The 27128-nt window shown below is 49.0% G+C and overlaps 2 protein-coding genes across 3 annotated transcripts in view; both read left to right on the forward strand.

Moving 5' to 3' along the window:
- LOC144944072 (protein phosphatase 1B-like) overlaps positions 1-16421 on the forward strand; it is a 30452-nt gene extending 14031 nt beyond the window's left edge. Inside the window, exons 2-6 of one of the 2 annotated variants that reach the window (XM_078872128.1) lie at positions 1697-2552; positions 2981-3098; positions 6760-6871; positions 10517-10574; positions 14225-16421. In XM_078872128.1, coding sequence (XP_078728254.1) covers positions 1716-2552; positions 2981-3098; positions 6760-6871; positions 10517-10574; positions 14225-14254 — 1155 coding nt within the window. In that variant the 5' untranslated portion in view covers positions 1697-1715 and the 3' untranslated portion in view covers positions 14255-16421. The remainder of the gene's footprint in view (positions 1-1696; positions 2553-2980; positions 3099-6759; positions 6872-10516; positions 10575-14224) is intronic. The other variant, XM_078872129.1, reaches the window with a different exon arrangement.
- A 3008-nt stretch (positions 16422-19429) lies between these two features.
- SLC3A2 (solute carrier family 3 member 2) lies at positions 19430-26862 on the forward strand. Its single transcript, XM_078872117.1, has 9 exons — positions 19430-20068; positions 22950-23123; positions 23736-23821; positions 23946-24020; positions 24896-24966; positions 25407-25590; positions 25803-25934; positions 26068-26121; positions 26287-26862. Exons 1-9 carry the CDS (start codon positions 19618-19620, stop codon positions 26629-26631), a joined length of 1572 nt encoding a protein of 523 aa, XP_078728243.1. The 5' UTR covers positions 19430-19617; the 3' UTR covers positions 26632-26862.
- The last annotated feature ends 266 nt before the right edge of the window (positions 26863-27128 follow it).

Here is a 27128-nt window from a genome sequence, read left to right on the forward strand (position 1 = left end):
CTGGGTATTTGTGTACGTGTGTGCATGTGTCTTGTCTGGGTGTGTGCACCTTTGTGTGTGGGTGTTGTGTCTTTGTGTATTTGGGTGCTGTATTTATGTGTTTGTGTCTTTGCCTTGTCTGTGCATTATTTGTGTTGTCTGTATGTGTGTTAGTGTTGTATGTGTTATCCATGTCACCTGGTCTGTCCCTTTGACACTTCACGTGGCCTCAAAGTGCACCTAGCCTGACACAAGTGTTGTGGAGATATCACCGCCACTTGGTGGCGACAGCAGTGGTCACTGTGTTGTCTGTGTGCCTCCTTTTGTGTATCCATACGAGAACCCCCGTAATACTGCCACGACCGAATCGTGACCTCTCTCGTATTGACCACCCTCAACGATGATGACACGACGTGCGCATTTAACCATTGAGTGCCGCGATGCGCCACCTTTACGTTCATGATGCATTCAGCCTGTAAATACACGGGCAGCGCCGCCCTGGGTACATCATCGCCGTCTCCGCTTTGTCGGTTCAGACATTTGGGCGGAATTTACCGTACCATGCTGTAATGGCACCTGCATCGAGTTCAAGGAGGGTACAAACGCTATTCGCCACTGCTACTGCGTTACATTTCCGAGCCCGTGTCAGAGCGCGCGCGCGTGGTTACGGTGGGCAGTTGCAGGAATAGTTATTTGCGAGTCGGTCCACCTTCTGGATCGATGCTAAAGTTGAAGCTTTTTAAGTGTCCAACGCGTGTTTAAAATACGCTTTAAACCCCGGCGAAGATAGCCTCTGTCCTTTCTATTCTGGTGTCGATGTGGTGTGTGTTGCACCGGCCACACCAGTTTCCCCGAGAGAACGGCACCGCTAACAGATGTTCGCCCAGGCTCGAAATTTAATACAAAGTGTCCGAGATGCATCAAGAGCCTCCACACCAGCGCAAGCCCTGTGCAAAGGGGCCTCTCATGGCCGCAAACATTATACTTTTAATGAACAAATTTCGCGTGCGAATCATGTTTATGCTATTGCGTTACACTGTCAAAAATAAGCACGTTATTTTAAAAAGGGACAGTGTATTCTCAAGTAGTTTCCACTTGACGCACTATGCTATGAATGGATATGCAGCGGAGGACATTTTCTCCCCTCGCACTTCTTAGTGGGAGCCTTCGGTTGAACATATTTACACATTTCTTGAAAGGAACTTGTAGCATTTGACGCGCTAGTAGTTCTTCCGGTTATTGAATGGACGAGAGACAACGTTGGCATTCTCTGTTCATCACTACAACGTAAAGGCGATGACATTTTCCCCACATCTCAACGAAGGGCTCATGGTACCAGTCGTTGGTGAAAATCTGTTCACTAATTCTGCTATTTATCATAATGCAATTTAGTCCTTATTCTCGAACCAACTACATTAGACCCCAATTTAATTTTATCCCCCCCCCCCCTCCACCAGTGTGTGGATACTCCCACGACGTGTGGCCAGTGTGGAATAAAAGACCAAACATACCCTCGAGAGAGGGGCTCTGGAGCTCCCTCTGGTGGAGGTCGCGATGTCAGCAGAGGTCGAACGAGCAATCGGAGGGGCTTCGTCTTTAGGTTCCCCCCCCCCACCGCCTCTGATGTGCCATGGTATCATAATTAGATTACATGACCGTCGAATGAAATTATAGCGTGCGTACGTCGTTTTGCTGCTCACTGCTGTGCGGTTTCTAGGTTCCTACACGGGTAGAAGATGGGGGCGTTTTTGGACAAGCCGAAGACGGAGAAGCACACGGCGCACGGCTCCGGCAACGGGATGTGCTACGCCCTGAGCAGCATGCAGGGCTGGCGGGTCGAGATGGAGGACGCCCACGCCGCGGTGCTGGGGATGCCACGCGGCCTGAAGTCGTGGTCGTTTTACGCCGTCTTTGACGGGCACGCGGGGTCGCGCGTGGCCACCTACTGCTCCGAGCACCTGCTGGAGCGCATCACCAACACCAAGCCCTTTCAGTTGCTCGTCCCGCCGGCCGAGCCGGGCGTGGATGACGTCAAGCAGGGCATCCGGACCGGTTTCCTGGAGATCGACGAGCACATGCGCACCATGTCCGACATCAAGAACGGGCTGGACCGCAGCGGCACCACGGCCGTGTCGGTGATGGTCAGCCCCAGGCACTTGTACTTCATCAACTGCGGCGACTCGCGCGCGGTGCTGTACCGCGACGGGGGAGTCCACTTCTTCACCGAGGACCACAAGCCGTGCAACCCGCGCGAGAAGGAGCGCATCCAGAACGCGGGCGGCAGCGTCATGATCCAGCGCGTCAACGGCTCGCTGGCCGTCTCGCGCGCCCTCGGGGATTTCGACTACAAGAGCGTAGACGGGAAAGGTCCCACCGAGCAGCTCGTCTCTCCCGAGCCGGAGGTGTACGAGGTGGAGCGCAGCGACAAGGACGAGTTCATGGTGCTGGCGTGCGACGGCATCTGGGACGTGATGTCCAACGAGGAGCTGGGCCAGTTCTTACGTTCACGTCTGCTGCTGAGCAACGACCTGGAGAAGGTTTGCAGCCAGGTCCTGGACACCTGCCTCCACAAGGTCTGTCACCCTGCCACGCACTCGTCTCACTGTAGCCGTCGCAATATGCCCCCTTTTGAGGGACGATGTTGAAAGGCAGACCAAATAAAGGCTGCCACGATAAGCGTTGTTTATTTACCGAAACACTGCAGGCTGCACGGCCGCAAGCCGGCCGTGTGGCAGGGAATGCACCGCGTGTCTCGAAAAGGGATTCCTTGATTTCACGGTCTAAAGATATGGCTAACCAAGTGTGGCTCGGTAAATGAGAAACCCTTGCCCCCCCCCCCCCCATTGCCCCATGTGTAAGCTTGACAAGCCGTGGAACAAGGAATTTTCTTTGTGAAACCATGAATGAGCTCGTAGGGTAGTGAAGCGTTGACGAGCGCGGTGCTTTTCACTAAGGTTCCTGAACCGGTTACGAGCATTCCTCCGCTTGTGCTGTTTTGCAGGGCAGCCGAGATAACATGAGCATCGTGCTCGTGTGCTTTCCCAACGCTCCCAGGCCCTCGCCTGAAGCCGTGAAACAGGAGGAGGAGCTCGACAAATTCCTGGAGCAGAAGGTGGAAGGTGACTCTCCTCTGTCGAGTGCACTCCCCACCCCCCTCGCCACCACCCTTGGATTAAATTTTCTTATCGGCAGCGGATAAATAACGCCCCCCCCCTGTCCCGGCACCTGTTTATTGTGTCACTTCGGAACGGTGGTACCGAGCCGGTGCCTAATTGAAGCGGTCCACGCTCGGTGTCGCGTAGCTAAAAACAAACGTAAGTGCGTTCATTGTGGCTCTGACTTGGGCATAGTTTTTCTCTCCACATAGTGGGCTATTTCGAGGTGGCGGCCCTCATTAGCAGTGCACCCATAAAGGGGTGTTTTACTTTTTAAGCCATAAGACCACATCAACGACTTTGTAGGCATGATGCACTTGTGAAGGTTGAGGAAACTAGGGATGGCACTCTCCTGTCTTTCTGCCTCCTGCCACACCACCCGGCCTTGCCGTCCCTTTACCTGTCACCATTTACATCACTGCAATCCTCTCCAACTAACAAGTATGTTTAACCACGTAGGCTTTCGTCACCAATATTATCCATGAGAGGGTTTTTTTTTTTGGGTGAGATCACGTGAATATAAATGTTTCGGTGGTGGCGGATTTAATGATACATTTATAATGATGCTTTCTAACCCAAAAACGTTTTGTTATGGATGTAGGTGCGATCTCACGAGCAATATTATCCACAGTGAAGGGTTTTTTGTTGTTGTTGGGGTTTGATCGTGTAATTATGAATGGTGGCAACGTCAGGGTTACTCCAATTGTAAATGTTGCTGTGGGTTTACTCTCCAACGCACACACCACCGGTTAGTGCTGAACTCGTAAACTAATTGGCCACGTTTCGTTTACGTGACACAGCTTACTCACTTGCTGTGTCGGGTGGTGGCAGGTTTAAAGACACATTTATATTTGCGTGATCTAGCCCCAAAAAAACTATTATGGCTCAAAGTCTTCTTCCACCCTCGATCCTTGGCTTAGTGAACTCGTCACTCACTGTCTTCCTACCCTGGCCCTCCACCTCATCCGGTCCCGATCCCTTGTCTCGCACGACGGCTGCTGTCACTGCCATTCTGTTGAAACTCCCCACGATGGACCCAAGCAAAGATCCATCCTCTCTCAAGCCTCTCATTCATAGCAGGGGTCACCTACTCCCATATCTCCGGACCCCTGTCCCTCCGCAGTCTCCACGACCCAGTCCAATCAGGTTTCTGCCAGGGCCATTCTACTGAAACTGCTTCTGCACAGGTGGTAAATGACCTTCGTCTCGCTTCAGATAATGAATCCTTCTCACTCCGATTTCTCTGAGGCCTCCCCGCAGCTGTTGACACCACGGATCACTCAATTCCCATCCTCCTTGATCTCCTTCATGGCCGTGCAGGCATCTCCACCACATTAGTCTCCTGGCTGCGGTCTTCCCATCTTTCACGTTTCCCGGCACGAACTGCCTGCCCTCCTCTCACACATCCCTGTGCTTGTGGTGTTGCACAAAGCTCCATCCTCGACCCCTGTTGCTGTTCTCAATAAATCCCCCCCCCCCCCTCTTGGCGAAATCGTCTTCAATTTCATTGTCAACCTGAAGACACCCGGCCAGCTACATCGCCATTGACCCCATGAACCCTCCCTCACTGTCCACTGTCACGTGCTGCCTTGACCACGGTTTCACCTCTGATGGGTTCCACCGCACCTTCTCCAGCAGTGCCAAAACAGAAGTAAAACATCGATGTGTATTTGTAAACAGCCAACTAGTTCACGTTGTTTCAATTCTGGCAACAATTAAAATACTTGTGCCAATTAAGCCTTAATTCTAAGAATACATGTCACACGGTGGTTACGTTTTGAGGTAGGAGTGTGCGTGTATTGACTGTGTCGGTACATTGTCACGGCGCCACTTCGAGAGTCGTCATGCCTGTTGAGTGTGCTCTTTTCACGGGTGACTTCAACTTCAAAAGCTGTCCTGATTGCCGAGACTTAAAGCGAATGTGTCCCGTACGTTATACACCTTTGGGCTTTATTTACATAGATTTTTTATGACGTTTTAAAAAAAAAAACGAGACATTCATGTTGCGTTGCACGAGTTGTGCTCAAACTGGAAACTTAACAGGTATGCGAGTTATCGAATTTCACTTGAGCATCACGCCTCATCGGAGAATGGGAGAGCGGATGCCTGCTGTCTAACGTACGGCGTGCCCGTGAATAAACGTCGCGTGGACACGCGCCGTGTCCTTGGTCTACGTGGAATTTATGGGTGCCATCTGGAAGGAAAAAAATTCATTCCCAAAGCCCAAAAAATGCAACAACGAGCAAAGCAGCAGCCCCCATGGCGGCGTGTCGTCAGCCGAGTTCTCCACTTTGCGCAGAAATGCCCTGCGGCCAGCCAGTCCCAGTTTTGTCCGTACTGCAACTGCCGTAGCATTAGATGGTGGATTGTGCGCATTCCAGAATTGGCTTGTGTTGATTGATGGCTTGTTTTTCACCTTTATTTATATACATGTTTTAAACACAATATCAATGCAATTATAGGTTGTCAATTGGAAACATTTTGGCTTTGTGGAAATTACGTGGTTTTTGTTAAGAAAATTGGATTTCTAACAGGGTCACCCCCACCACTGAATTAGACCCCCCCCCCCCCCGTGTTTCAAGGACACAAAGCCATCTCGGCAAATCGTCCTTAAGTAAGCGCATATGATGTGTGCGTGTGCGTGATGATAGAATGTTAATGTCTGTGCTGGCACACCGGCCTACATAAGGTAAGCATTCAAAGCCTGCTTGCTTGATGGCTCGCTTTGCGTTTGTCCAAAACTCTGCCGGAATGAAAGTTGGCAGCGATGTTAAATAGTATTGGAACAGCAGGAGTTCTTCTCTACGTGGTCCATATGAACATGTGCCCCCTAGTGGAGAAATCCTGATTCTAAACCAGGGTTTCCCGAAGGGCATTATTGCTTGTAACTCAGCACGGACATCTTCTTGAGTTTATCAAATCGCCTCTTTTCAAATCCGATTTGTACCACACTGCGCTTGCCTGATGATTGCTAAACATGTCACAGAACGGTAATTATTTTAATCCGGTCTCTCAGTATTTACACGAGGTCTATCATCGGGAACGTGTGGCATAAATATATTTATTTATAAATGTACGTGCAAAGCCCTTTGGTCAATCCACTGCTGCATGAGGGGCCTCCCCCCTCACACTGTCCTGGTCAGGGTTATTCGTCCATACCTCAACTATACTGGCCACTGCAGGTTTGGAAGTGGCCAGTATAGAACAGCAATGGATTTCGCTGTCCTGCCTTTTATTGACCACCACAATCCAAGCACTGCGCGGGTTCAACACGACGATTTTTGCCACGGGGCAAATTGTATCCGTAAATAGTATTTGTGAGCTGAACGGGAGGGGAATTGTGGTTAACCAGGAAATGCGTGCCGTGGTGGGTCTCGAGGAATGGATTCTGGGGAAATCCTAATGTAAACAGCCCTCGGGGGGGGGGTGGTGAGGGCTTTGTTTCTTTCTCTAACAGGATGCCAGCACGAATGTTAAGCGGCTTCCACTGTGCGTTCGCCCATGTCACGGGCCTGCGTCGGCTTCTGCTGGCGAGCGCGGCGGCGTCGTCGTCGGAGGCTCTCGCTCGCACGTGCTCGCCTGACTGTTTCCCAAAAGAGTGCCTGTGTGTGCCCTTCCTCGTCAGAGTTGCTGGAGAAGCACGCGGAGGACAGGACCCCTGACATGCCCTCGGTAATGCGAGTTCTCTCCTTGGAAACTATCCCCAACCTTCCACCAGGAGGGGGCCTGGCTAGCAAGTAAGCGGCAGAGCGTATCCCGCGAGCCAGCGGCCCCCCCCACCCCCGCCCTCCCCCCCCTGTGTCCCACATCGTTTGGAATGGCTACATATGTAGTTTGCACCTAACGCTTCTCTCTAATACAGGTCGCCCTTGCAAAAGTGGCAGTGTGTCCATGTGGGTTTTATTTCACCCGCTGGTTAAATTAAAGGATCCCTACTTAGGGATTAAGTATTAATGCTTAATTTAATTGACTTTGTTTACATTTCCAAATTTAATCTTAAACAAAACAACTGATAGAAGCCGTGCTCTTAAAAAAAGTGCAGGTTATGGAATTTCGAGAATTTTGGAGAATTACCAGATTGTTTATCTCCACCCTCTTTTGCATTACAATGATTAGAGTTGAATGTTGTAATTCTGTGCGCTTGTTTTTTTCCCCTCCATAATTGTTGCTTTGTCGATGTGTGTGCCCTTTGGTGTTATCTCAGTTTGGGGATCCCTCTGCTTCGTACTTGAAATTTGCAGCCATTTTTATCAGTCTACTGACCATACACGTCACCAATCTGAGCAACACGAGTTGTGAATTCGGAGGAGCATAGACATTGGAGCAAAGTATAGTACAACAATAGATGTAATGCCCTGCCTTCTGTTGGCCACCACGTAGTCTCCGCAGCATCACGCGACACCGGAATTTATGCCTGTGGGCGATTGGCCCATCCACATGCTATCCAGGCTCAACGCCTGCTTAGCTTCCGAGGTCTGGTGAGCTCGAGTCGAATCTGTTTTTTATTTTTACTTTACCAGGCACGGGCCCACTGAGCTATATAGCCGTTCTTCAGAAGCGACCTGGCCAAAAATGATAGCTCAACGAAGTGACTTACCATCACGTGGAAATGGAGGGAAGACCCAGAGAAAAATCCACGCAACCATGGGGAGAACATGCAAACTCCAAATATACAGCAGGCGTCAGCGTCGGGATTGAACCCACGACCTCCTGTATACCAGGCGATGCAATTAACATCTTGCCACCGCGGTGCTTATCACAATAGCCCAGCGTCGTTGTGTGTAGTCAGCTTCGACAACACGGTCGCCACGATCGTAATGTGCATAATTGTTCGTTGCTCTATTATTGTTGGATCGTCGCAATCTGTGCAGCCCTTCAACCAATTCTACTTGGCGACCGCCAGGGGGCGCGAGTGGCATAGGAAGCGCATTCGAAATGTCATCAACATGTGCGTGATGGATATTGAAAGAGGTGCCCGATAAGAAAACAACAAATCCTTTTGGCACACACCTTGGCACGTTTCTCTCCGCAAGCACGCTTATTCTATTAAGTACTGGTGTGCGTTTGCGCCAGAGTAGCTGCTAGTTACGATGTATGGAGGAGGAGCAACCGTCACCCAGAGGAACCGTCTAATGCTTCATGTAGTCATCGCTAGCATCTCTGATGACGGTGGACGGAGGAGGGCCGTGGGCGCACTGCGCCGTGAACGACAAGCGTGGGAGATGGTGGCGGCTCGGTGGCGGGAGGTCTTCGTCCAGCAGTGGGGAGAGATCATGGCTGATGATGACGATGACATCCTCGCCCGACCGTTGGACCAGATGACGCCTCTTGGCGACCAGATGATGCCTCTTGGCGTCATCTGGTCAAACACCATATGAGACTAGGCTCTAAGGAAAGCTGTCTCTGGTGTGGACCAATCAGTTTCAAGAGTAAAGCCCAATTTTAGTGAAAAAAGCATGTCTTCCAAACGCCCAAGTATGTCTCCTGCTGGTAGTGAAAAAAAGAAGAGGAAAGCTTTAGCGATTTCATTTTAGGGTTACCACGATACGTTCAATGCATGTTAAACGTTTTTATAGCAGATAGGCTTGTTTCCTGAAAAAACTTTCTATTAAATTGCAGTTCATATAGGTAGGCTAAGAATTTACCTTGTTTTTTTTACTTTACGTTTTACCGTGCAATACAGTCTTGTAATTAATACATACATACAGTATATAGTTTATACAGTACGGTACTGTAAATTCCTCTGTTTTGCTAAATTATCACCATTCTTTAAGACTCCTGGGTAGGTTAGGCCATCTTCGACTTACGATATTTTTTACTTACGATGGGGTCGTCGTAACGCATCTCCATCGTAAAGTAGAGGACTACCTGTACGTGGCTTTTAGTCCACTTGCTGTACCGCCTTCTCCTGACGAGCCAGGGTATGGCACCTCCTGTACACCCACAGGACAACATTCGTGTGATCCACCAACGCTCGTTTCCGGTGCAGGGTCACAGGCCATATTCGTAGCCAGCACTGCCCACCTATAATGGAAGCACATGGGAATCGAGCAGATTTTTAAATCCTTTATATTAAGTTCGCTTGCTTGCTTAGGACCGTGCAAATCTTTCGGTCGTTTTTGAACCCACTTCCCGTGATCCAATCGAGCTGACATTTAGCACACAGACTCGTTGTGCGTGACAATGCATTTTTGTGAAAACATTTTTCCAAAATTTTACACTGTTTAGGGAAAATGTTTTAAAATATTTAATTACCAATTGTTTAATGCTGCCAGACAATCATCTGACCCATAGGTGGCAGCCATCTCAAGCCAGAGGACGAGAGGACTCTAGCCGCCCCGATGCCACGCATATAAAGGATTTATAGTGAAAAACTTTGTTTTTACGGGTTTACTTGTTATTCTTTATACAGCTCACGTATAGTTTTTTTTTTCTGACAAAAATGTTGGCTGTGGATCAATAAAGCATTTTTCTAAGGTTTTAGTGGTGAAGAATCCCCTGAAGCCAGGCTTTGTAGTGTGGGTAATCATGTATTATAATTGTCGGGCAATCATTAGCTTTGTCTCGTGTGGAGTTGTGGCGCGTTTTAGTCAAATCAGCTTGGCAAGTGGAGTCATGTGTTTTGGTCTGTGATGTTTAACAGAAACATCTGCAATATCTACAGTGTCCTATAGCTATCCATTTACAGCATTTATTTATGCCGATCCACTGCTGATATGGGGCCTCCCCCACACCCTGTGCTGGTCATGAGGGTCGTTTGACCAGACTGGATGCTGGGCCGTTGGGGTTGGTGAAAGCGGGGAAGCATAGATGTGGAAGCATGGACGTACAGTACAACAATTGATGTTTACGCACTGTCCTTTGCTGGCCATTGCAAAGCCCCACAAGCTCTGTGACAACCTCTTTGTGCATGGTTGGTCACCCATCCAAGGACTAATCCAGGCTCATTCCAGCTTAGCTTGCAAGATCTGATACGACCGGGTGCGGAGTGATTTTTAAAAGTTCTCTGCATTTTGTATGCACACGGACGACGACGATGATGATGATGCTACACATCCATTTGTCATCCGGCAGTATAATGTGCCTCTTGTGTCAGCTTATATTTATACAGAAAATATATGCCGGGGAAAACAGTTGTTTGAAGAATTATGTTGTCATTTAAATGAATTATTCATGACACTGAACTAACATCACACATACAAATTTTCATGAGCGTCGTTTATAGGTGGTAGTTAGAGAAGATGATGGGGTTTGCTTATTTTTTTTATGCAATACTTGCTGCTATCTAATCGTTTCATTAATTGTATGAGCTACAATTTCCAGCTATGTATTTAAAGTTCCAGACACTGAATATATCCTGAGTCCGCGTTGTTTTTGCACAGGCGGAGTGTGATCGAGACAGTTTACAACCGACTGAACCCGGACAGGGAAGATGAAGTGGTGAGTTCAACTCACGACACATTCTACAACATCTCTTTGCTGTTGGGGAGGAGTGGTGGCACAGTGGGTAGGGCACAGCGCTAAGAACCCGCCGACCTGAGTTGGTTTGAATCGGGCCACGGCTAACATCAGTGGCGCCACGGTGGCGAGATGTAATCTGCCATGCCCGGTATGCAGGAGGTCGTGCGTTCGATCCTAATGCCTGTACATTTGGGATTTGTATGTTCTCCCTGTGGTCCTGTGGAATTTTCTCCGAATCCTCCGATTTTTCCCTCCACATTTAGAAACATGCATTGACAGCGATCATTTGAGACCAGGTCACCACTGAAAAATAGCTTTTTAGCTCAATGGGCCTTACCTGGCGAAAAACATTGTAAAAATAAAATAACTGAACCAGTCCTGAGTCCCCCCCCACCCCACTGCACCACCCTGCACTGACCAGCATGGTGAAGTATGCTCAAATATCACCCTTGACCGAAAGGCGTAGGGAGGCCTTCATCCAGCAGTGGATTGATAATGGACTGTGCATTGTTGCCGAGATTGCAGAATTCGCTGGTGAACTCTGAGTGGAATGCTTTGTTTAGGCACCGACAGAGTTTTCCTTGTACATTGCATTCTTGAACAGGTAGAACTCGTTTTATTTGATTACACAGATAAATAGAAAGATCCACGTCTTCGTGTTTCTTTACTTTAGCAGTACAGTGCTAAAACGTATACTTACAATAAAACAATTGCGTATCTAAATGACAACGTACGGCCCTTTTCTCAATCCACTGCTAGATGAAGGCCCTTCCCCATGCCGTATCAGCCATGGAGGTAGTCTGACCATACTTGATCAAAATTCGCCATGCGGGTCAGTGTAGGTTGGTGAAGGGGTGTCACGGTGGCGAGATGTTAATTACTTCACCTGGTATACAGGAAGTCATGGGTTCGACCTCGACCCTGACGCCTGTATATTTTGAGTTTTCATGTTCTCCCCTTGGTCGCGTGGATTTTTCTCCGGGTCCTCCACATTTAGAAACAACACGTTCGGGGTATTTGCCTGCTCTAAATTTCCACATGATGATCAGCCACTTGCGTTGAGCTATTATCTTTGTGGCGAGGTCGCTTCTGAAAAAGAGCTGTACAGCTCAGTGGGCCTTAGCTGGCAAAATCAAAATAGTTGTTGACTTTTAAGTGGAGCGGCAGGACCGGTTAAGATATTTCTTATCTATTATTTAACAGAATAATAGATAAGTGTTTTATTCTTTAATTAATTTTCTTTCGACGTGACTTTACTGAAAGAACCAAAGAATATTTCTTATTGTTGATGTTCGCTGTGACCGGGAATGACATGCAGGTCACCGTGTTCATGGTACAGTACGCTCGCTGTTCTAGCTGTTAAAGATACCGCTCCGCCCCTTTAACTCTTTACTTACAATAAAATATTTGCTCTTTGCAAAGCGGTTCTTTTAAATATACCCCTTGTCGTTTAACGCCAGGACATTTAGTTTAATTGCGCAATAATTTTTGTGTTTGTTGTGCTTATTATGGAACGGTTCTGAATTACTTTTAAGCCGTGGGATGTTTTTTTTAATGTTATTGCCAATACGTTGCTCAAATACAAGCTATAGTGTAAAATAAGCCATAGCTTTAAGATGCGGGCAGAATAATTCAGCTTTAAGATAGCATTTAAGTATTAGTTTTTTGAACATCGTTGCAGATTTACTTTCAAGAAGTACATGCTGTACATTTCCCTATTTTTAGTTTACTCAGAAAATTGGCTCATCAACAGGCAAGGACAAGACTTGTCTGGCCCAACACTGCGTAAACATGTTTTCCTGCCTTCTGCTCGTTGTATTTCCAGCAGCTAAGAACATGAGCGCACATCGGGTCCATTTGGTTTTGAAGGCTGTAGCCATAGGGGATCCTTGCTCTTTCACCTCTAGTCTCCACTCCAATCGCCTGTGCGCTTTCTCGAGATTTGTTTTTCACGGCCACTGTTTCTGGGCAAGATCCCGTGTTCTTGATGTCACACTGCGGTCACAAGGAAACGCAGAAAGGGGATGTTCAATTACAGCAATGCGTAAATACGATTGCTTTGGTACGGTTCCGATGTTAACACCCCTTTTGGGCAGAATGCGTGGGGGTTCTACGACAGTTCTAACATTTTTAGTGTTTCAGAAAAAAAGTCTCCCCGTGCTGGGGTTGCACTATCTGCTTCCTATTTTTCCGTCCACATTTTGTATCCTTTGATTCGACTCTTACCGAACAAAAACAGATCCGAGACTGCTGTATATTTTTCTAGACTGGAACAATACAAGGGCGGGTCCCTCTGGGGGGACCGCCATTTGGCCCCAGCTGATAATGGTTTGGACCTCAAAACTTTAAAATCGCCCGACGGGATAAACAAGAAAGACTTCGATGAAAAACTAGCAAAGAATGTTTTCACTAAAAGCTGCCTGGGATAGAGAAGCCAGGTTTCAAAAAAGTAACTTCGCAAAATATATAAATGCACTGCATTCCAGGATGTCTGAACTGTGTGCTAATCTTGTATAATATGAGGATTAAGGGATTATTCAAGCAATTAAAGTCGAGCAATCCAATTCTTGCATTTTTTTTTATCAAACCATGGGTTGTAATGGAGAGCCTTGCCATCTTTCTGCCTATACCCTGCCATAATTAGTGCGCTTTCTTCTTACTGCCGGAATCAACCAGCTGTATGGCAGTGTTCAGGAACAGTGCTGCATGTGCAGTCTATCAAAAGGTTGCAGTGAATAACATGAAAAGAATAATCACGTGTAGTTATAGCAGCTAAACAGCCTTTGTCAAAACACCGCAGTATCATTTCATGTAGGGGTTGTTTAACCACACGTTATCACGTTGGTCAGTCCAAGTTGGTCAAAGGGGGGTGGCCGGGATCGATACGGATATCACTCGCCACTGATGTTAGACGTGGCCGGCAATCGAACTTGGGTGGCCGGGTTTGCGACACTCACGATCCCCTCCACCGTATAAAATGCTACAATAATTTACAGCCCTTTGTACGTATGTTGAACTTACTAATAGGGTTTTTCCCCTTTTTTCTGGCAACAAAACTGACACCTTTTGCAAGGAATCATGCTTACATTAACCACAATACTTGCAGTCAAATGCAAACAAAAAACAATACTCTGATAGTTTATGTATTGTCCTTGAAACTGATTGGTCCACACCAGAGACAGCTTTTCTTAGAGCCTAATCTCATACGGTGTTCGACCAGATGACGCCAAGAGGCGCCTTTTGGCGTCATCTGGTCGAACACCATATTAGTATATTTTGGTCCTGGCAAAGGAGGCCTCATGATATGTTGAACTTACCGTACGTAGCCAGTCGTGCTAAAAATGGCCTTCTCTATACCTCACACTGGTCATGATGGGTTGTGGAAGAGAGGAACCCAGGACTGGTTCAGAAAACACTCGCCACGCATTAGGCCGTGAATCGAACTTTGGTCACCAGGGTCATAGCCCAGTGCCCTGATCACTCCGCCACTACACCCCCATAACCATTGATGCAATGTTGTATGCATGTTAAATTTCTTTCACACCGTACGTAGCCAACTGTGCTAGTCGGAGGTGCGGGGGAAGGCCAGCAAACTGTAACGATGGCATTCTATTTTTCTTTCCCGACAGAGCTCTTTGGACACCGACGATGCCTGGTAGCCTCACTGACAAGATGCCTTTTGAAAGAAATGTTTTAGGTGAATCCATATTTGCTGTTCTGCCATGTGGAGCAGATAATGACAGCTTTAAAGTGGCTGCTGTCTGATGTTTGCCCTGAAAAGTTAATTATTTGACGAGAGGTGTAAAGTGTTACTTATGAAAGCCAATGGTGAGTGACTTGCAGTTTTTATCTTCGGCAGCTTTGGGGGTTTGCCACAAATGAGAAGTGACTGCTGTTGATTGATCAGAGTGTGACGGAAAGTTGAATAGACAGAGCAATTAATTCACCTTCTATATCTCTTTGTCAACCGTTTTTGCCTAACTCTTTTCACTGTGTGGCATGGGTTTCAAAGAGGACTAGGTCTCGGACCATGTTTAATTCCATCGCACGTGTCGTCGCGCAGAGCTCATGAGGGGACGAAGATGGGCGAGTTGTTTGTCCGTGATGACGAGTGTACGGTAGCTAATGGTGAACTTTAAACCCACGACCCCATTACCCCCGCCGGTCCGTTCAGCCATCGTTTCACTGACGTGGGTAATTTAATTCGTTTTTCTTTAATGGCTTCAAGAATAAACCTTTGATGATATTGCACTCAAGTGACAATAAACGAATATTTATTAATGTTTATCAAAGTATTTTCACGTTAAATTTTAAGCTCAACCACATTTAAAAACAGCACGCTATCAAACTGATTTACCAGTGCTTGATGTTTATCTAATATTTAATTCAAGTTTATTTGACTACAGTTGTGAGTGTTGTTTAGTTTATTTCAAAGTAATAAAATGCGTACCAAAGAAAGACCGAATTTTATATTGGAGCTGAAAAAATTTAGGGTGGGTAGGCCACGATAACCCTGGCACACCCTTGCAAACAAGATGTTCCATCTCGAGACACAAAAAAAATAACAAACACGTGTACGTACGTACCGTGCAATCGTGGGGATCGTCCTGGTCGAGCGTGTGATTGTCACTTGATTCGGGGAGACCGCACAAACTACCAATTTGCCATTTACGTTTTGATTATTATCCACGTTTGTTTTGAGTAGATTACTAAAAGAGTTGAAAGCCATCATCATGTAATGCTCTTTTATTATAACAAGTTGATTATTGCAGCGGCTAAATAATGATTTGACTATGATTATAATTACTTGACGCTTTTTAGTGGACGTTTTGGTCATCAATCCCGACCATACGAAAGTGCGGTTGGCAGTCAACCTGCCATACTGACAATTCCGACTCGCGTGCACAGACACAGGTGATTCAGTGCACGTTTATTTCCTGCAAACTAAAATATTTTCTCAAGAACCGAAGGAGTTACACTTTTACCATCTTCAACCAAGAGTGCGATCCGGTTTTTGTCTTTCCTCGATGCGACATGTACGACCACATACAAACGTTCAAATTAAAGTCTGTGATGTAAGAGCATTTCGCTTTTGAGTCACCTGCGATTGCATTCACGTCGACAGAACTGCAAAAAATGCCTCGCTTGCTTCAAATCGATTAATTCCACCGTTATGTGTGTTGCCTCTGGTGGCCAACAACTCTACGATGTAACGCGACATTATCAGCAGAACAAACAGGCTGAACATTGCAGTCTGTGTTGTGATCATGGCCCGTTTCAGAATGTTTAACTTTCAGTCTATAGTCCTTTATAGTCTGTTTTATTGATTACCTTCAACAACATGTTTTAATGAAAAATGCAGTTGTCAAATTTTATACGGTAATTGCAGTATTTAATATTGATATATATGTGTTTAAATTAAACGATTGTTATATTGAATTGTTAACATGATGCACTGCAAAATGGCATTTTAAAGAGATGTTGTACACTTAGTTTTTAAATGCGTTAATGGCCAGTAAAACAGAAATTCATACATTTGTATGATGTACGGGTGTTAGATTATTCTTCTACATATTTTTAACCTGAGACCTCAAAAAATAGTTTTGACTTCTACAATATCTCTTTAAATGAACTGCTTTGTATTTGTTATGTACCGGTAAACAAATATGGACTGTCAATATTGCTGTTTTGCACATTTTGGCATGCTTTTAAAAAGGGTTTAACTCTTCTGAGGATTTTGTAAGGTTATACGTTGCCTTTGGAAACCCCTTTTGGACGTTGGCTTAGTGGCGCATACCCAGAGGGAAATAAAACATGTTGACTGCGCCACACGTAAGCCTGGATTTCTCGTCGGTCTTCCTGAATAACGTGATCCCGACCAAGTAGCTACCGCACAGTAGACACGCACCGGAGCTCTGCTCTCGCTCGCCTGTGTGTCCTAGTTTGGTTTTTAAAAGTTTTCACCCTTCCGCCCCCACGGCCTCCCCTACATGCGAAAATATCTCCGGAATGTGTGAACACCCACTGGCCTGACGGTGTGTTTTTAATGGACAATTAAACTCATTGCTTCATCAAAAAATTGTGTTTTTTTACAACTGTACCTCCCATCCCTAATTTAAAATGTAATGTGATATCCGGCCTTTTTGTGAGGCACATGCTTGTGTGTATGGCTGGGCTATGGGTTGGTGATGGGGCTGCCCAGCACCACTTCAGATGTCACACACAGTGACTAAAGTCAGCCGCGGCTGGGAATCGAACCCCCTTTGCGGGGTTCTCAGCACGGACATGCAGTACACTGAGCTACGGTCCCCTCCCCCACCTCAACCCTCTCAATGTATCTCGCTGAAACGTTAAATCTTAATTCAAAATGTAAACACGTGGTTATATTTGCTTCACGTGCTTTTTTGGCGTGGAACCTTACTGCTGTGTAAGCAGTTGCTGAGTCGCCCTTGGAAAAATAGATTCTTGGCTCAAAGGGCTTTACTTTGATCGAAGAAGTCACCCTCTGCTTCTGTTTGGCTGTACATAAAATACCGTACTATGCTGGTGAGTCGGGTCTCCACTGAAGACGGACCCTCACCTGGTTTGTCTACGTGGTCCAAGCCAGCAGGGGCCCTAAACAGTTGTGATGTGAATGATGACGCTGCCATGTCCTCTTCAGTCGATAAGGACTAACCAAGTGTAGAGATGTCGTCCACTAATCCGCTAAGAGCAAAGGTTACAAGCACTTGGCCCCATCAAAACTCTTCATCAGCTGTGGTCGATCCGGGGCTGTGTGGATGAAGGTTTCCCCCCCAAACCGTTGCTCCATCAGCCATGCGGTGGAGTCCTGCACCTCGCTGCGACACGCAAGCTGATGTCGTCGCTGCAATTCTGCGGAGGACACCCTCGCGGGAGTGGTTTATTCTCTCTCTTGGCTACCACTCCGTCATTAGCCTCGACCACCAGTCTCGTGACACGTCCTGCCCAAGCCACACTCGCCTTCATGTGTCGAACATGCGGTCTACAGTGATTTCAAGCCTGTACCTCGTTATGTTTACACACTTTTAATGGTTGCTCTCATTCTATCAATGCCCATGTGTCAATACAAATTAGATATTTACAAAATAATTAAGCCCCTTTACTTAAAGAAGAGCTAGATAATCTTGACTGAAGAAGAGGTATTGCTTGAAACGTTACTTTTTGTATTCTCATTTGGGGCAGTTCCACTAATTATAAACCCTCAGTCAAAATTTCTAAAATAATACGTACAATGTCAATTCGAATGTACTGTTATTATAGTTTGAGGGGAATCAGTGTCTCATTTACAGAGTCAATCGATGGTTTTCACACGACCATTCCCTCGTGGATGAAGACGCCGTGTCGTCTGAGTGTGTCTTGACACCGGCGTTTCATGGGCATGTCTCCCTCATCAACAACGGTGGGCAAATGGGTCATCTCTGAACTACGGCTCTAGTTGGTTGACATACAATGCCCACGTCAACAACAAAAAATTGTGATGATTAAACTGACGGTCGGAAAATATTTCCTCCTGGCACCTGGTGGTGTTCATTGCACGCGTGCCTGTAGGCCCCTGTAGGGCCCTGCCAACTCGTTCCCTGGCCCTCGACTGGCACCCATGATCAGCTTCTGTCCTTTGAGTATGGGCACGGTGCACAAACATCCGTGCAAAGCTTACGACAACGAGACACATTCCTCAATAACACTGGCCTAAGAGGACATATCTATACCGTGCAAATATGCAATGTATAAGGCAAAGTTTTGGGGTAATTGCCCAGCGTCATCAGGGGCCGTCCATAAATGACGTCACGCACCTGGGGGTGGGGGTCAGACATTTGTGACGATGTGTGACGATGGGGGGGGGGGTTGAGAAATGTGACGTCACATCAAAATGCGCAACTTTAAATAAATATAGACAACACGTTCTAGTTAATTAAATATACTTATTAATAAATGTTTTCTCATATAACATCAGTGCAGCGCCACATTAAATACGCACTACAATGACAATAGTTTAAAGCGATTTGAAGCATGTTTTATTTTAAAAATGGAAATATGGTTTGGGGGGGGGCAGAGCTTTGTGACGTCATATTTGAGGGGGGGGGTCTGACTTTGTGTGACGAGGGGGGGGTACAAAATCGTGAGTTGGGGGGGGGGGCTGACTTAGACTCAGACCATCCTTTTGGGTTGATAAAATGTGTACGACCTTTGTGGGGAATTGAACAGCGGTTGTCCTTTGGATAGACTTAACCCCCATCATAGTAACGTGGAGTGGGGGGGGGGGTTGTGGGGGGGGTGTGGAGTGGGGGGGGTGTGGAGTGAGGGGGGGGGAGTTGTGGGGGGGGGGAGTTGTGGGGGGGGGGTGTGGAGTGAGGGGGGGGGAGTTGTGGGGGGGGGTGGAGGGGGGGTTGTGGAGTTGGGTGGGGGAGTGGGGGGGGAGTAGAGGGGGGGAAGTGGGGTGGGGGGGTTGTGGAGTTGGGTGGGGGAGTGGGGGGGGAGTAGAGGGGGGGAAGTGGAGTGGGGGGGAGTGGGGGGGTTGTGGAGTGGGGGGGGGGTTGTGGAGTGGGGGGGGTTGTGGAGTAAACCCGCAACACAAATCGCCGGCTCAGCAACAGCAGCAGCGCCGCTCGCTGCCGTTGGTCTGCCCCACGACGTCAGCGCCGACCCTGATTGGCCGAGATTCTCCTCGTGCCCACCTCCACTGACTCCCCTGATTGGTTGGTGGTGGTAGTGGGAGGTGATTGGTTGGTGGTGGTAGTGGGCGGTGATTGGTTGGTGGTGGTAGTGGGCGGTGATTGGTTGGTGGTGGCGGCGCGTGTCTATAAGAGGCGCATTCACAGGGAGGAGGTTCCTCAAACTGCCGCATCGGCCGCGAGAAGCGTCACCACCACCTCCACTCCACCCACAGAACCACACTCCAGCCCCTGACACCATCAGCCACTCCACACTCCTTCCACGCCACCAAGGGCTTGTTGTTGTTGTTGTACAAAGCAAGCAACGCAGCTGCCATCGACCGCCGGAGATGGCCGACCGAGACGTCACGTCGATCGACTTGAAGGACGTGGAGCTGCGAGACGGCTCCCCGGAGGAGCAGGAGGAGCAGCAGCATCGGCAGCAGGAGGAGGAGGAGGGCGATGCTGAGAAGGTGCTCATGAACACGCCGGGCGACGCGAACGGAGCTGCGGCCAAACTCGACGACGGCGCGTCGCCCGCGGCTCGCTTCACGGGCCTCACCAAGGAGGAGCTGCTCAAGATCTCGACGCAGCCATTCTGGATCCGGACCCGCCTCGCTCTGCTCGTCTTATTCTGGCTCGGCTGGCTCGCCATGCTCGCCGGGGCCGTGGCCATCATCGTGCAGGCTCCGCGGTGCAAGCCCGAGCCGCCGCGGGATTGGTGGCAGCTGACGGCCGTCTACGACGTCTCGACCGCGGCGTTCGCCGACAATAACGGCGCCGGCAAAGGGGACGTAAGGGGTGAGTGGTGTGCGGGGAGCGGTGTGAGTGGTGGGTGAGTGGTGAGTGAGCGAGCGGTGTGCGAGTGAGTGGTGAGCGGTGGGTTAGTGGTGGTGAGTGGTGTGCGTGGCGCCCTGGTGTACGGGGTGAGTGGTGAGTCAGTGGTGTGCGGGTTGAGTGGTGAGTGTGGCGTACGTGGTGAGTGAGTGGAGAGTAAGTGGCGAGTGGGTGAGTGAGTGGGTGAGTGGAGAGAAAGTGGCGAGTGGGTGGTGGGTGAGTAGCGAGTGAGTGGTGAGTGACAGAGTGCGTCGCCCCGGCATTTTGTCCGCCGGCTTCGTGTTGTTAGTCGAGCGCCAACACCCAAATCGTCGACACCACCACCACGACCACCACCATCGTGGTGGTGGTTGCCCCTGACTCGCCACTTGTTGCGACGCCGCCGGCTTCGTCGTCGGCATCGCAAGGCCCGTCCTTGATTGCATCATCCATTCATTCATTCGTTACCCCACACACCACCCCTCGTCGCCTTACAACGTTACCCTTCAACATTGTCACATTGCCGCCTTCCTCGTCTAGACAACGACGTGAATCGTCGTAATTAACCATCGTGAACGAGGCCGCCCGCTGTGTAACAAGATGTGAAGGTCGCCTCCTCCCCCCATACAGCCCGACCCGGCCATCTCGCACGATTTGTCACGAGTTTAATTAGAGCTCTTGAGATGGCTCCTCTGCGCGACAAGTGGATGTAGAGCGAGGTGCGACATTGCGAAGCGTGAGATGGAGGGAGAGGCGGTGGGTGGGAGGTAGAGGGAGGAGGAGATGGAGGAAGAATAGGAGATGGATGAGGTAGAGGAGGAGATGGAGGAGCTAGAGGAGGAGATGGAGGAGGAGGAGGTAGAGGGGAGATGGAGGCGGTCGATGGCGCGAGTGGAAGGCGAGGTGACGGTTCTCTCACCGCACGACGTCTATAAATTGTTTTTTTTATTCGCGGGGCAGTGAGACCCAGGCAGAGAGGCGACAACCGAGATTCGTTCTGTCATTGCGAGGTCACTCTGGGCACACACGAGGAGATGTGGCGGTGAGGCGGTGTGGTTGGTGAGGATCTGGCGTGGTTGGTGGGCACTGACGAGGTCTGTTCGGTGACGAGGGGGGCTTGGTGAGGAGCCGACGTGGCTGTGGTGAGGTGGGTGGTGAGGTGGGGGGTGAGGAGCCGGGCGTGGCTCTGGTGAGGTGGGTGGTGAGGTGGGTGGTGAGGGGGGTTTGGTGAGGAGCTGGGCGTGGTTGTGGTGAGGTGGGTGGTGAGGGGTGGGGGTGAGGTGGGTGGTGAGTGGGGGGGTGAGTGGGGGGGTGAGTGGGTGGTGAGGTGGGTGGTGAGGTGGGTGGTGAGGGGGGTTTGGTGAGGAGCTGGGCGTGGTTGTGGTGAGGTGGGTGGTGAGGGGTGGGGGTGAGGTGGGTGGTGAGTGGGGGGGTGAGTGGGTGGTGAGGTGGGTGGTGAGGTGGGTGGTGAGGGGTGGGGGTGAGGTGGGTGGTGAGTGGGGGGTGAGTGGGTGGTGAGGTGGGTGGTGAGGGGGGTTTGGTGAGGAGCTGGGCGTGGTTGTGGTGAGGTGGGTGGTGAGGGGTGGGGGTGAGGTGGGTGGTGAGTGGGTGGTGAGTGGGTGGTGAGGTGGGTGGTGATGGGTGGGGGTGAGTGGGGGGGGTGAGGTGGGTGGTGAGGTGGGTGGTGAGGGGTGGGGGTGAGGTGGGTGGTGAGGGGTGGGGGGTGAGAAGCGAAATTTGAGTTGGAGGTTGCGTCATGCGCGGCCATGGCGCAGCGTCGCCCCCGGCTGACGCTGCAAGCTCCGCATTGTTAACGCGGAATATTTAATCATTTACTCCTCATTGCATAGTTGTCAAACCCATACGGTTTATCCCTTATTCTTGTACAGGGAAATCGCGTTTTCGGGTCCGTAAGGCATACAGCCGTTTCAACACGGGCAAAATTAGTTTTTTTATTGTCTATTTTTTGTGTTTCTCCCTTGTGATGGATGGGGCTTTGTAGGATGAACGTTGAGCTGTATAAGGGGCACGGGGTGACCAATAAGGTCTGAATTGGTCTGTGATCAGCTCGGCACTGATAAGGGGGTTGACGGGTTTGTCCCATTGCTTGAATGTTTGTTGCAACAGCGTATCTGCAGGGTTCACTTTTTCTTGGCGTATTCAAATGATGGCAATGCTTTTTAAATAGGGAAAACAAGGCTTAGGGAAAGTGAATCGTCACAAAATGTAATGTTATATAATGTAGCGTGTCGGCTCTGAAGGCATGCAGGCTGGCTGGGTACAACTACACTATTAATATTCAAGACGACACGTTTGAAACGTGTGAGCCCCTTTTTGCCAAGTCACCTTCAGAGGGTTATTAGACCATGGCGCAGTGGAAACCAGTGATCCTCGTGGCAATGAGTAACTGTTACCCATCCAATGTGAGTTTGTTTTCTCCCTGATCTACGTGGGTTTCCTCCAGTTTCCTCCCATAGCTAAACTCGTACAATGTCATCATTGTTGGCCAAACAAACCCTCCTGAAAAAAAGTATTGGGATTCTGTGCTTGATATTCGAACACATTTGCAACAAAATCCATTGCCTTTGCTCCAACACCCATCCCTCCCCCGCCTTCACCAAACTGCGCTGACGAGCATGGTGAAGTAAGGTCAAATAAACCACATGACCCACACGGCGTGGGGAAGGCCCTCATCCAGCAGTGGATTAACGCAAGAGGCCGTACGTGTACGAAACAGATGAGAGTTAAAGTTTATCCACCTCTAATGGCGCCACGAAGCGTTGATGGGTAACCGTGCCAGATTCTCCTGTTATCCTCACGAGCCCCTCGTGCGCGCACCTGTTGACCCGTCCTTGCTGGTTACCAGGCGTGCAGGGCCGGCTGGATTACCTCAAGCAGCTCAACGTGAGGGCGATGGTGATGCAGCTGATTCCAGAGGACGCCGCCACGACCCGCCAGGAGGTTAACTTCACAAACGTGGACGTTCGCTACGGCCGGCTGGACGAACTCCAGAAGCTGATGACAGAGGCTCGGAGGAAAGGTGGGTCTCGTATTTATACTGCACCTCGCTCGCAGCGGTACATCTTGGAAGACGCGCTGTGCCGGGGGACGACCCCCCCCCCCCCCCAGTAGCAGCTGTCCCTGTGAGGCAGAGCGAACGTGTGAAATTGGGCTTTGGTCTCCCGGTGGAGGGCAGTGTCGTTACATTAGATTCCCAATTAATTCCGCCCAGCGCTCGCAACTCCAGCCATTAACCTCGTTATTCGCGATGGATATACGTTCCGGAGATGCTCGTCAATAGCACATTCTGCGGCTATTGGACTACTAATATCGTACAGCGTCTGCAGATGCTTCTATAGCTTCAAGAAGTTCTATCATCTTTGTCTCATCACTCTCTCTCATCACTCTCATCACTTTTTCTCATTACTCTGTCATAACTTTGTCTCATCACTGTCTTTCTCTCTGTCCCTCTCGAGGCAGTCGTGCAGAGTTCCAGGCGTGATTCGCAGATAGCCAAAATCGCGGATAGCAAGTTCGTGAATAATGAGGGAACACTGTATACAAGTTCCATAAGCCCCACGTTCCAGACCGGGGGGTGGGCTACCAGGCGTGTAGCAAATGTGACCGTTGTGGTTTGCGTTTCATCGTCTAGACATCAAGATCATACTGGACATGTTCCCTGCCAAGTGGTTCAGCAACGACACGGGTGGCACCACGAAGATGCGTGAAGAGATGAAGGTGAGGCGACTCAATGTAGTGGACCGTGCCCCTGGCATCGCATATTGGTGTGGTTGTCTCATGGTACACTTGCCCAATGGTGTGGTTGCCTCATAATGACTGTGCCCGTTTGTGGATTTCACAGAAAGCCTTGAAGTTCTGGATGGAGCAAGGCATCGCGGGATTCCGCATCAGTGTGGAGGGCCTGGGTAAAAAGGAGGTAATTCCTTGCTCTCCTAACCCTTGGCGAGATGCGTTATTTTAGTAAATGTTTGTGTATTCGGAAAAAGTTCAGCTTTTATTTTCACATCACCGAGGAGACTGTGTACAGGAAAAGCTGTTATCCAACATCCATGGGGAATAGAGGGTGCCGGTTCATCAAAGATGCCGATTATCTAAGTTATACTTACGGCTCATCAAATTTCATAAAACTTTTCAAGAAAGACAATAAGCCTACATTTGAACTATGCTATACTCAATAATATAATCTCTTTACAGAGGTACTCACCAGTCTGCTGTCTAGAGCCTCCTAAGTTCATTCTAGAGAAGCAGTGGGGCAGCTTAGAGTGCAGTATACAATGCAACGATAAAGCACAATGCCATCACAATAGCGGACGTTAACAATTGAGACTGCCACGGGCGACGCCACTCAGCAGCATATTTGTATTTCCATTTGACAGATGCCGGTTAACGCAGCATTCTGGATGGTAAAGTCCCAGTTAACTTGGAGATTTTCCTGTAGTTCTAATCTCCCCTGGCAGCCCCCGCCACCCAGTGTGCGATGCACCTGTAACCATACTCTTTGGTTCTTTCGGTAAAGTCACGTAGGTATAAAATAAATCACGATGTTTCGATCGCAACACAAGCAATCGTCATCAGGTGGGAAAAACCACAGCAAGAAAATTGCAAAAAAAATTGTATTGCTGTGGTTTTCCCTCCTGATGATTGCTTGTGTTGAGATCGAAACGTCGTGATTTAATTTATTTTATACCTACGTGACTTTACCGAAAGAACTAAAGAGTATGGATCCCTGCAGTCACGAAAACTTCAAATCTACACCTGTAACCAATTTACCTGGGGTCATTTTCTTTGCAGGAGGTCAATGATCTCTTTGAGGAGTGGCACAACGTGACGTCCGCCTACAGCACTGAGGACAAGGAGCGTCGGTGAGTGAGCACAACAACAACGACAGTGCCGTGGCCACTCGGTCGTGCATTTGATGCGTGGTGACTTTAATTGGTGACGCCGGTGTTTAATTCAGTCAGAATTTGTTTAGTATTAGACTCGTGGAGGACAAAATTCTTGGTTCCTTCGGTAAAGTCGCGTAGATAGAAAATTTCAAATAATAAAAAGTTAAAATAAAAGCAAGTGGGAGGACAAGCTGTGGAATGTTTGTCAAAGTCTTAAGTCTGTGTGGGATTTAGTGGTTAAATTACCACTGGTTATTCGGCATTTATTTAAATGACTGCATTGAATCTACAGACCAAGGCTCGTCCTTGACCAGTCTAAAAAACGTTGACTAAATCAACACCGCTTGTCGCTAACGTAAAAATAGCAGTAGCTGCCAGAGTGACTCTGAAGGACGTGTGCGTGTGTGGCTGTGCAGGGTGCTCATCGCCGACGCTCGGCAGGATTCGGATCTGGCGGAGTATCTGGTGCAGAACGGCAATGCTGACCTGCCCGTTATCTATGACCTACGCAAGTTGTCTGCCAGCTCCACGGAAAAAGATGTCCACAAGCTGGTCGAATCCGTCCTCACGAAGGCAGCGAACAAGTCCATTGGATTGGCGGTCAGTACCGCCGTGATTACAGTGCCGCTGGCATTTGTGCGTTACGCACACCCGCGCGCCGCACTGTGCGAATTGTACGATTCTAAGGTGCACAATCAGATTGACCTACATCTCTCGACGCGCTTGAGTTGCATGACAGTTGAAGCTGTGATTGTTGCGCAGCAGGGAGGGGGAGAGGATTACATTTGATGGGGTGGCCGCACATTTTGCAGATCGGAGGTCGCAACGGCTACTTGGCCACCAAGAATCCGGAATTGAACAGGGCCCTCGGCGTCCTGCTGCTCACCCTACCGGGCACGCCGTTCATCTACTACGGCGACGAGATCGGCTTGAGAGACTTCGAGGTCGGTCCCCCGCCACTCACACCACATGGACTAAATTGCTGCGGCCGCACCTGTGCTTTCACTGCTTGTGGTCGGACTTTCGCCCGAGTAGTTAGCGAGCATCGCAGTAATTGTAGTTGTCTGGTCTTGTCAGGGTGCGGAAATCCCAATGCCGTGGAACGACTCCAGTGGCATCGTCAACGTGAAGGTATGGTGGACAGCATGCGAACAACACCGAGTTTAAATTTATTACAAAAAACAAACAATATTGGGTTCTCTATAATATGATACAGGGTCTGTATGGTTCTTTAATACATGACCATGTCCCATCTTGTCCCCCCCCCCCCCCTTCACCGAATTTGTGTGCGCACAGAGCCAGGAGACTCACAAGCATAACTCAACGTTGCTTCTCTACCGCAATCTCGCAAAGCTCAAGTGGTCCGAGTCGGCGGCCAAGTTTGGCGACTTGAATTATACATTGAGCAAGGACGGCGTGTTCGCGTTCCGACTGGTGTGGGACCAGAGTCCTCGCCTCATGATCCTCTTCAACCTGGGGTCCACGCAGCAAACGCTGGACCTGGTGAAGGAGCACAATCTCCCGCCGACGGCCAGCGTGGTGGGCAGCTCGACGCTCAACCGTTTGGACGACGTGGACCTCTCCAAGTTGGAGCTGGAGCCCATGGAGGCACTGGTGCTCAAGTACAACTACGTGGCCTAAAGTCGAGCATGGGCACGGTGTGAAGGGGGCTCTCGCCCCCAGTTAGCGGAGCCACTTGGCGGGCAAACGAAGGTGGTGGTGGTGTAGTTGCACTGATATGGGAACAAATACATTTCTTGTTGTGTTTGTTAGCAGTCCAATTTGGATCTCGCTGTATTCCATTGCGACAAGATTTTACCATTTTGCTTGAACCTCGATTGCTTGTGAGAAAATAAATGTTACAAAGCCTAACCACGGTCCTCATTTTGTCGTGTTTCATGGAGGTAGTCGTGCGTTACCGACCCAATGTTTTCAGTCTGTAGTTGGGTGCAATTAAATCCGGTTACTTCAAGAAGCTCCCAGCACGAGATTTTAAACGTCGGACTTTGTGCCTAACAAAAGCGCACCTCCGATTAGCACGGTTGGGATACGTACAGTGCGACAGAATTTCAACATACAGCAGCACATTGGTGAAAACCTATGCAGTGGTAATTCTTGTATCTCCACATACATTGGCA

Source organism: Lampetra fluviatilis, chromosome 33 (genome assembly GCF_964198595.1).
Source record: "Lampetra fluviatilis chromosome 33, kcLamFluv1.1, whole genome shotgun sequence".
Taxonomy (NCBI): domain Eukaryota; kingdom Metazoa; phylum Chordata; class Hyperoartia; order Petromyzontiformes; family Petromyzontidae; genus Lampetra; species Lampetra fluviatilis.

Coding starts and splice junctions, on each gene's coding strand:
- SLC3A2 (XM_078872117.1), top strand. CDS start 19,618: ATGGCCGACCGAGACGTCACGTCGATCGACTTGAAGGACGTGGAGCTG. Junction 25,591..25,802: donor ACAAGTCCATTGGATTGGCG/GTCAGTACCGCC, acceptor CACATTTTGCAG/ATCGGAGGTCGCAACGGCTA. Junction 25,935..26,067: donor TCGGCTTGAGAGACTTCGAG/GTCGGTCCCCCG, acceptor TGGTCTTGTCAG/GGTGCGGAAATCCCAATGCC.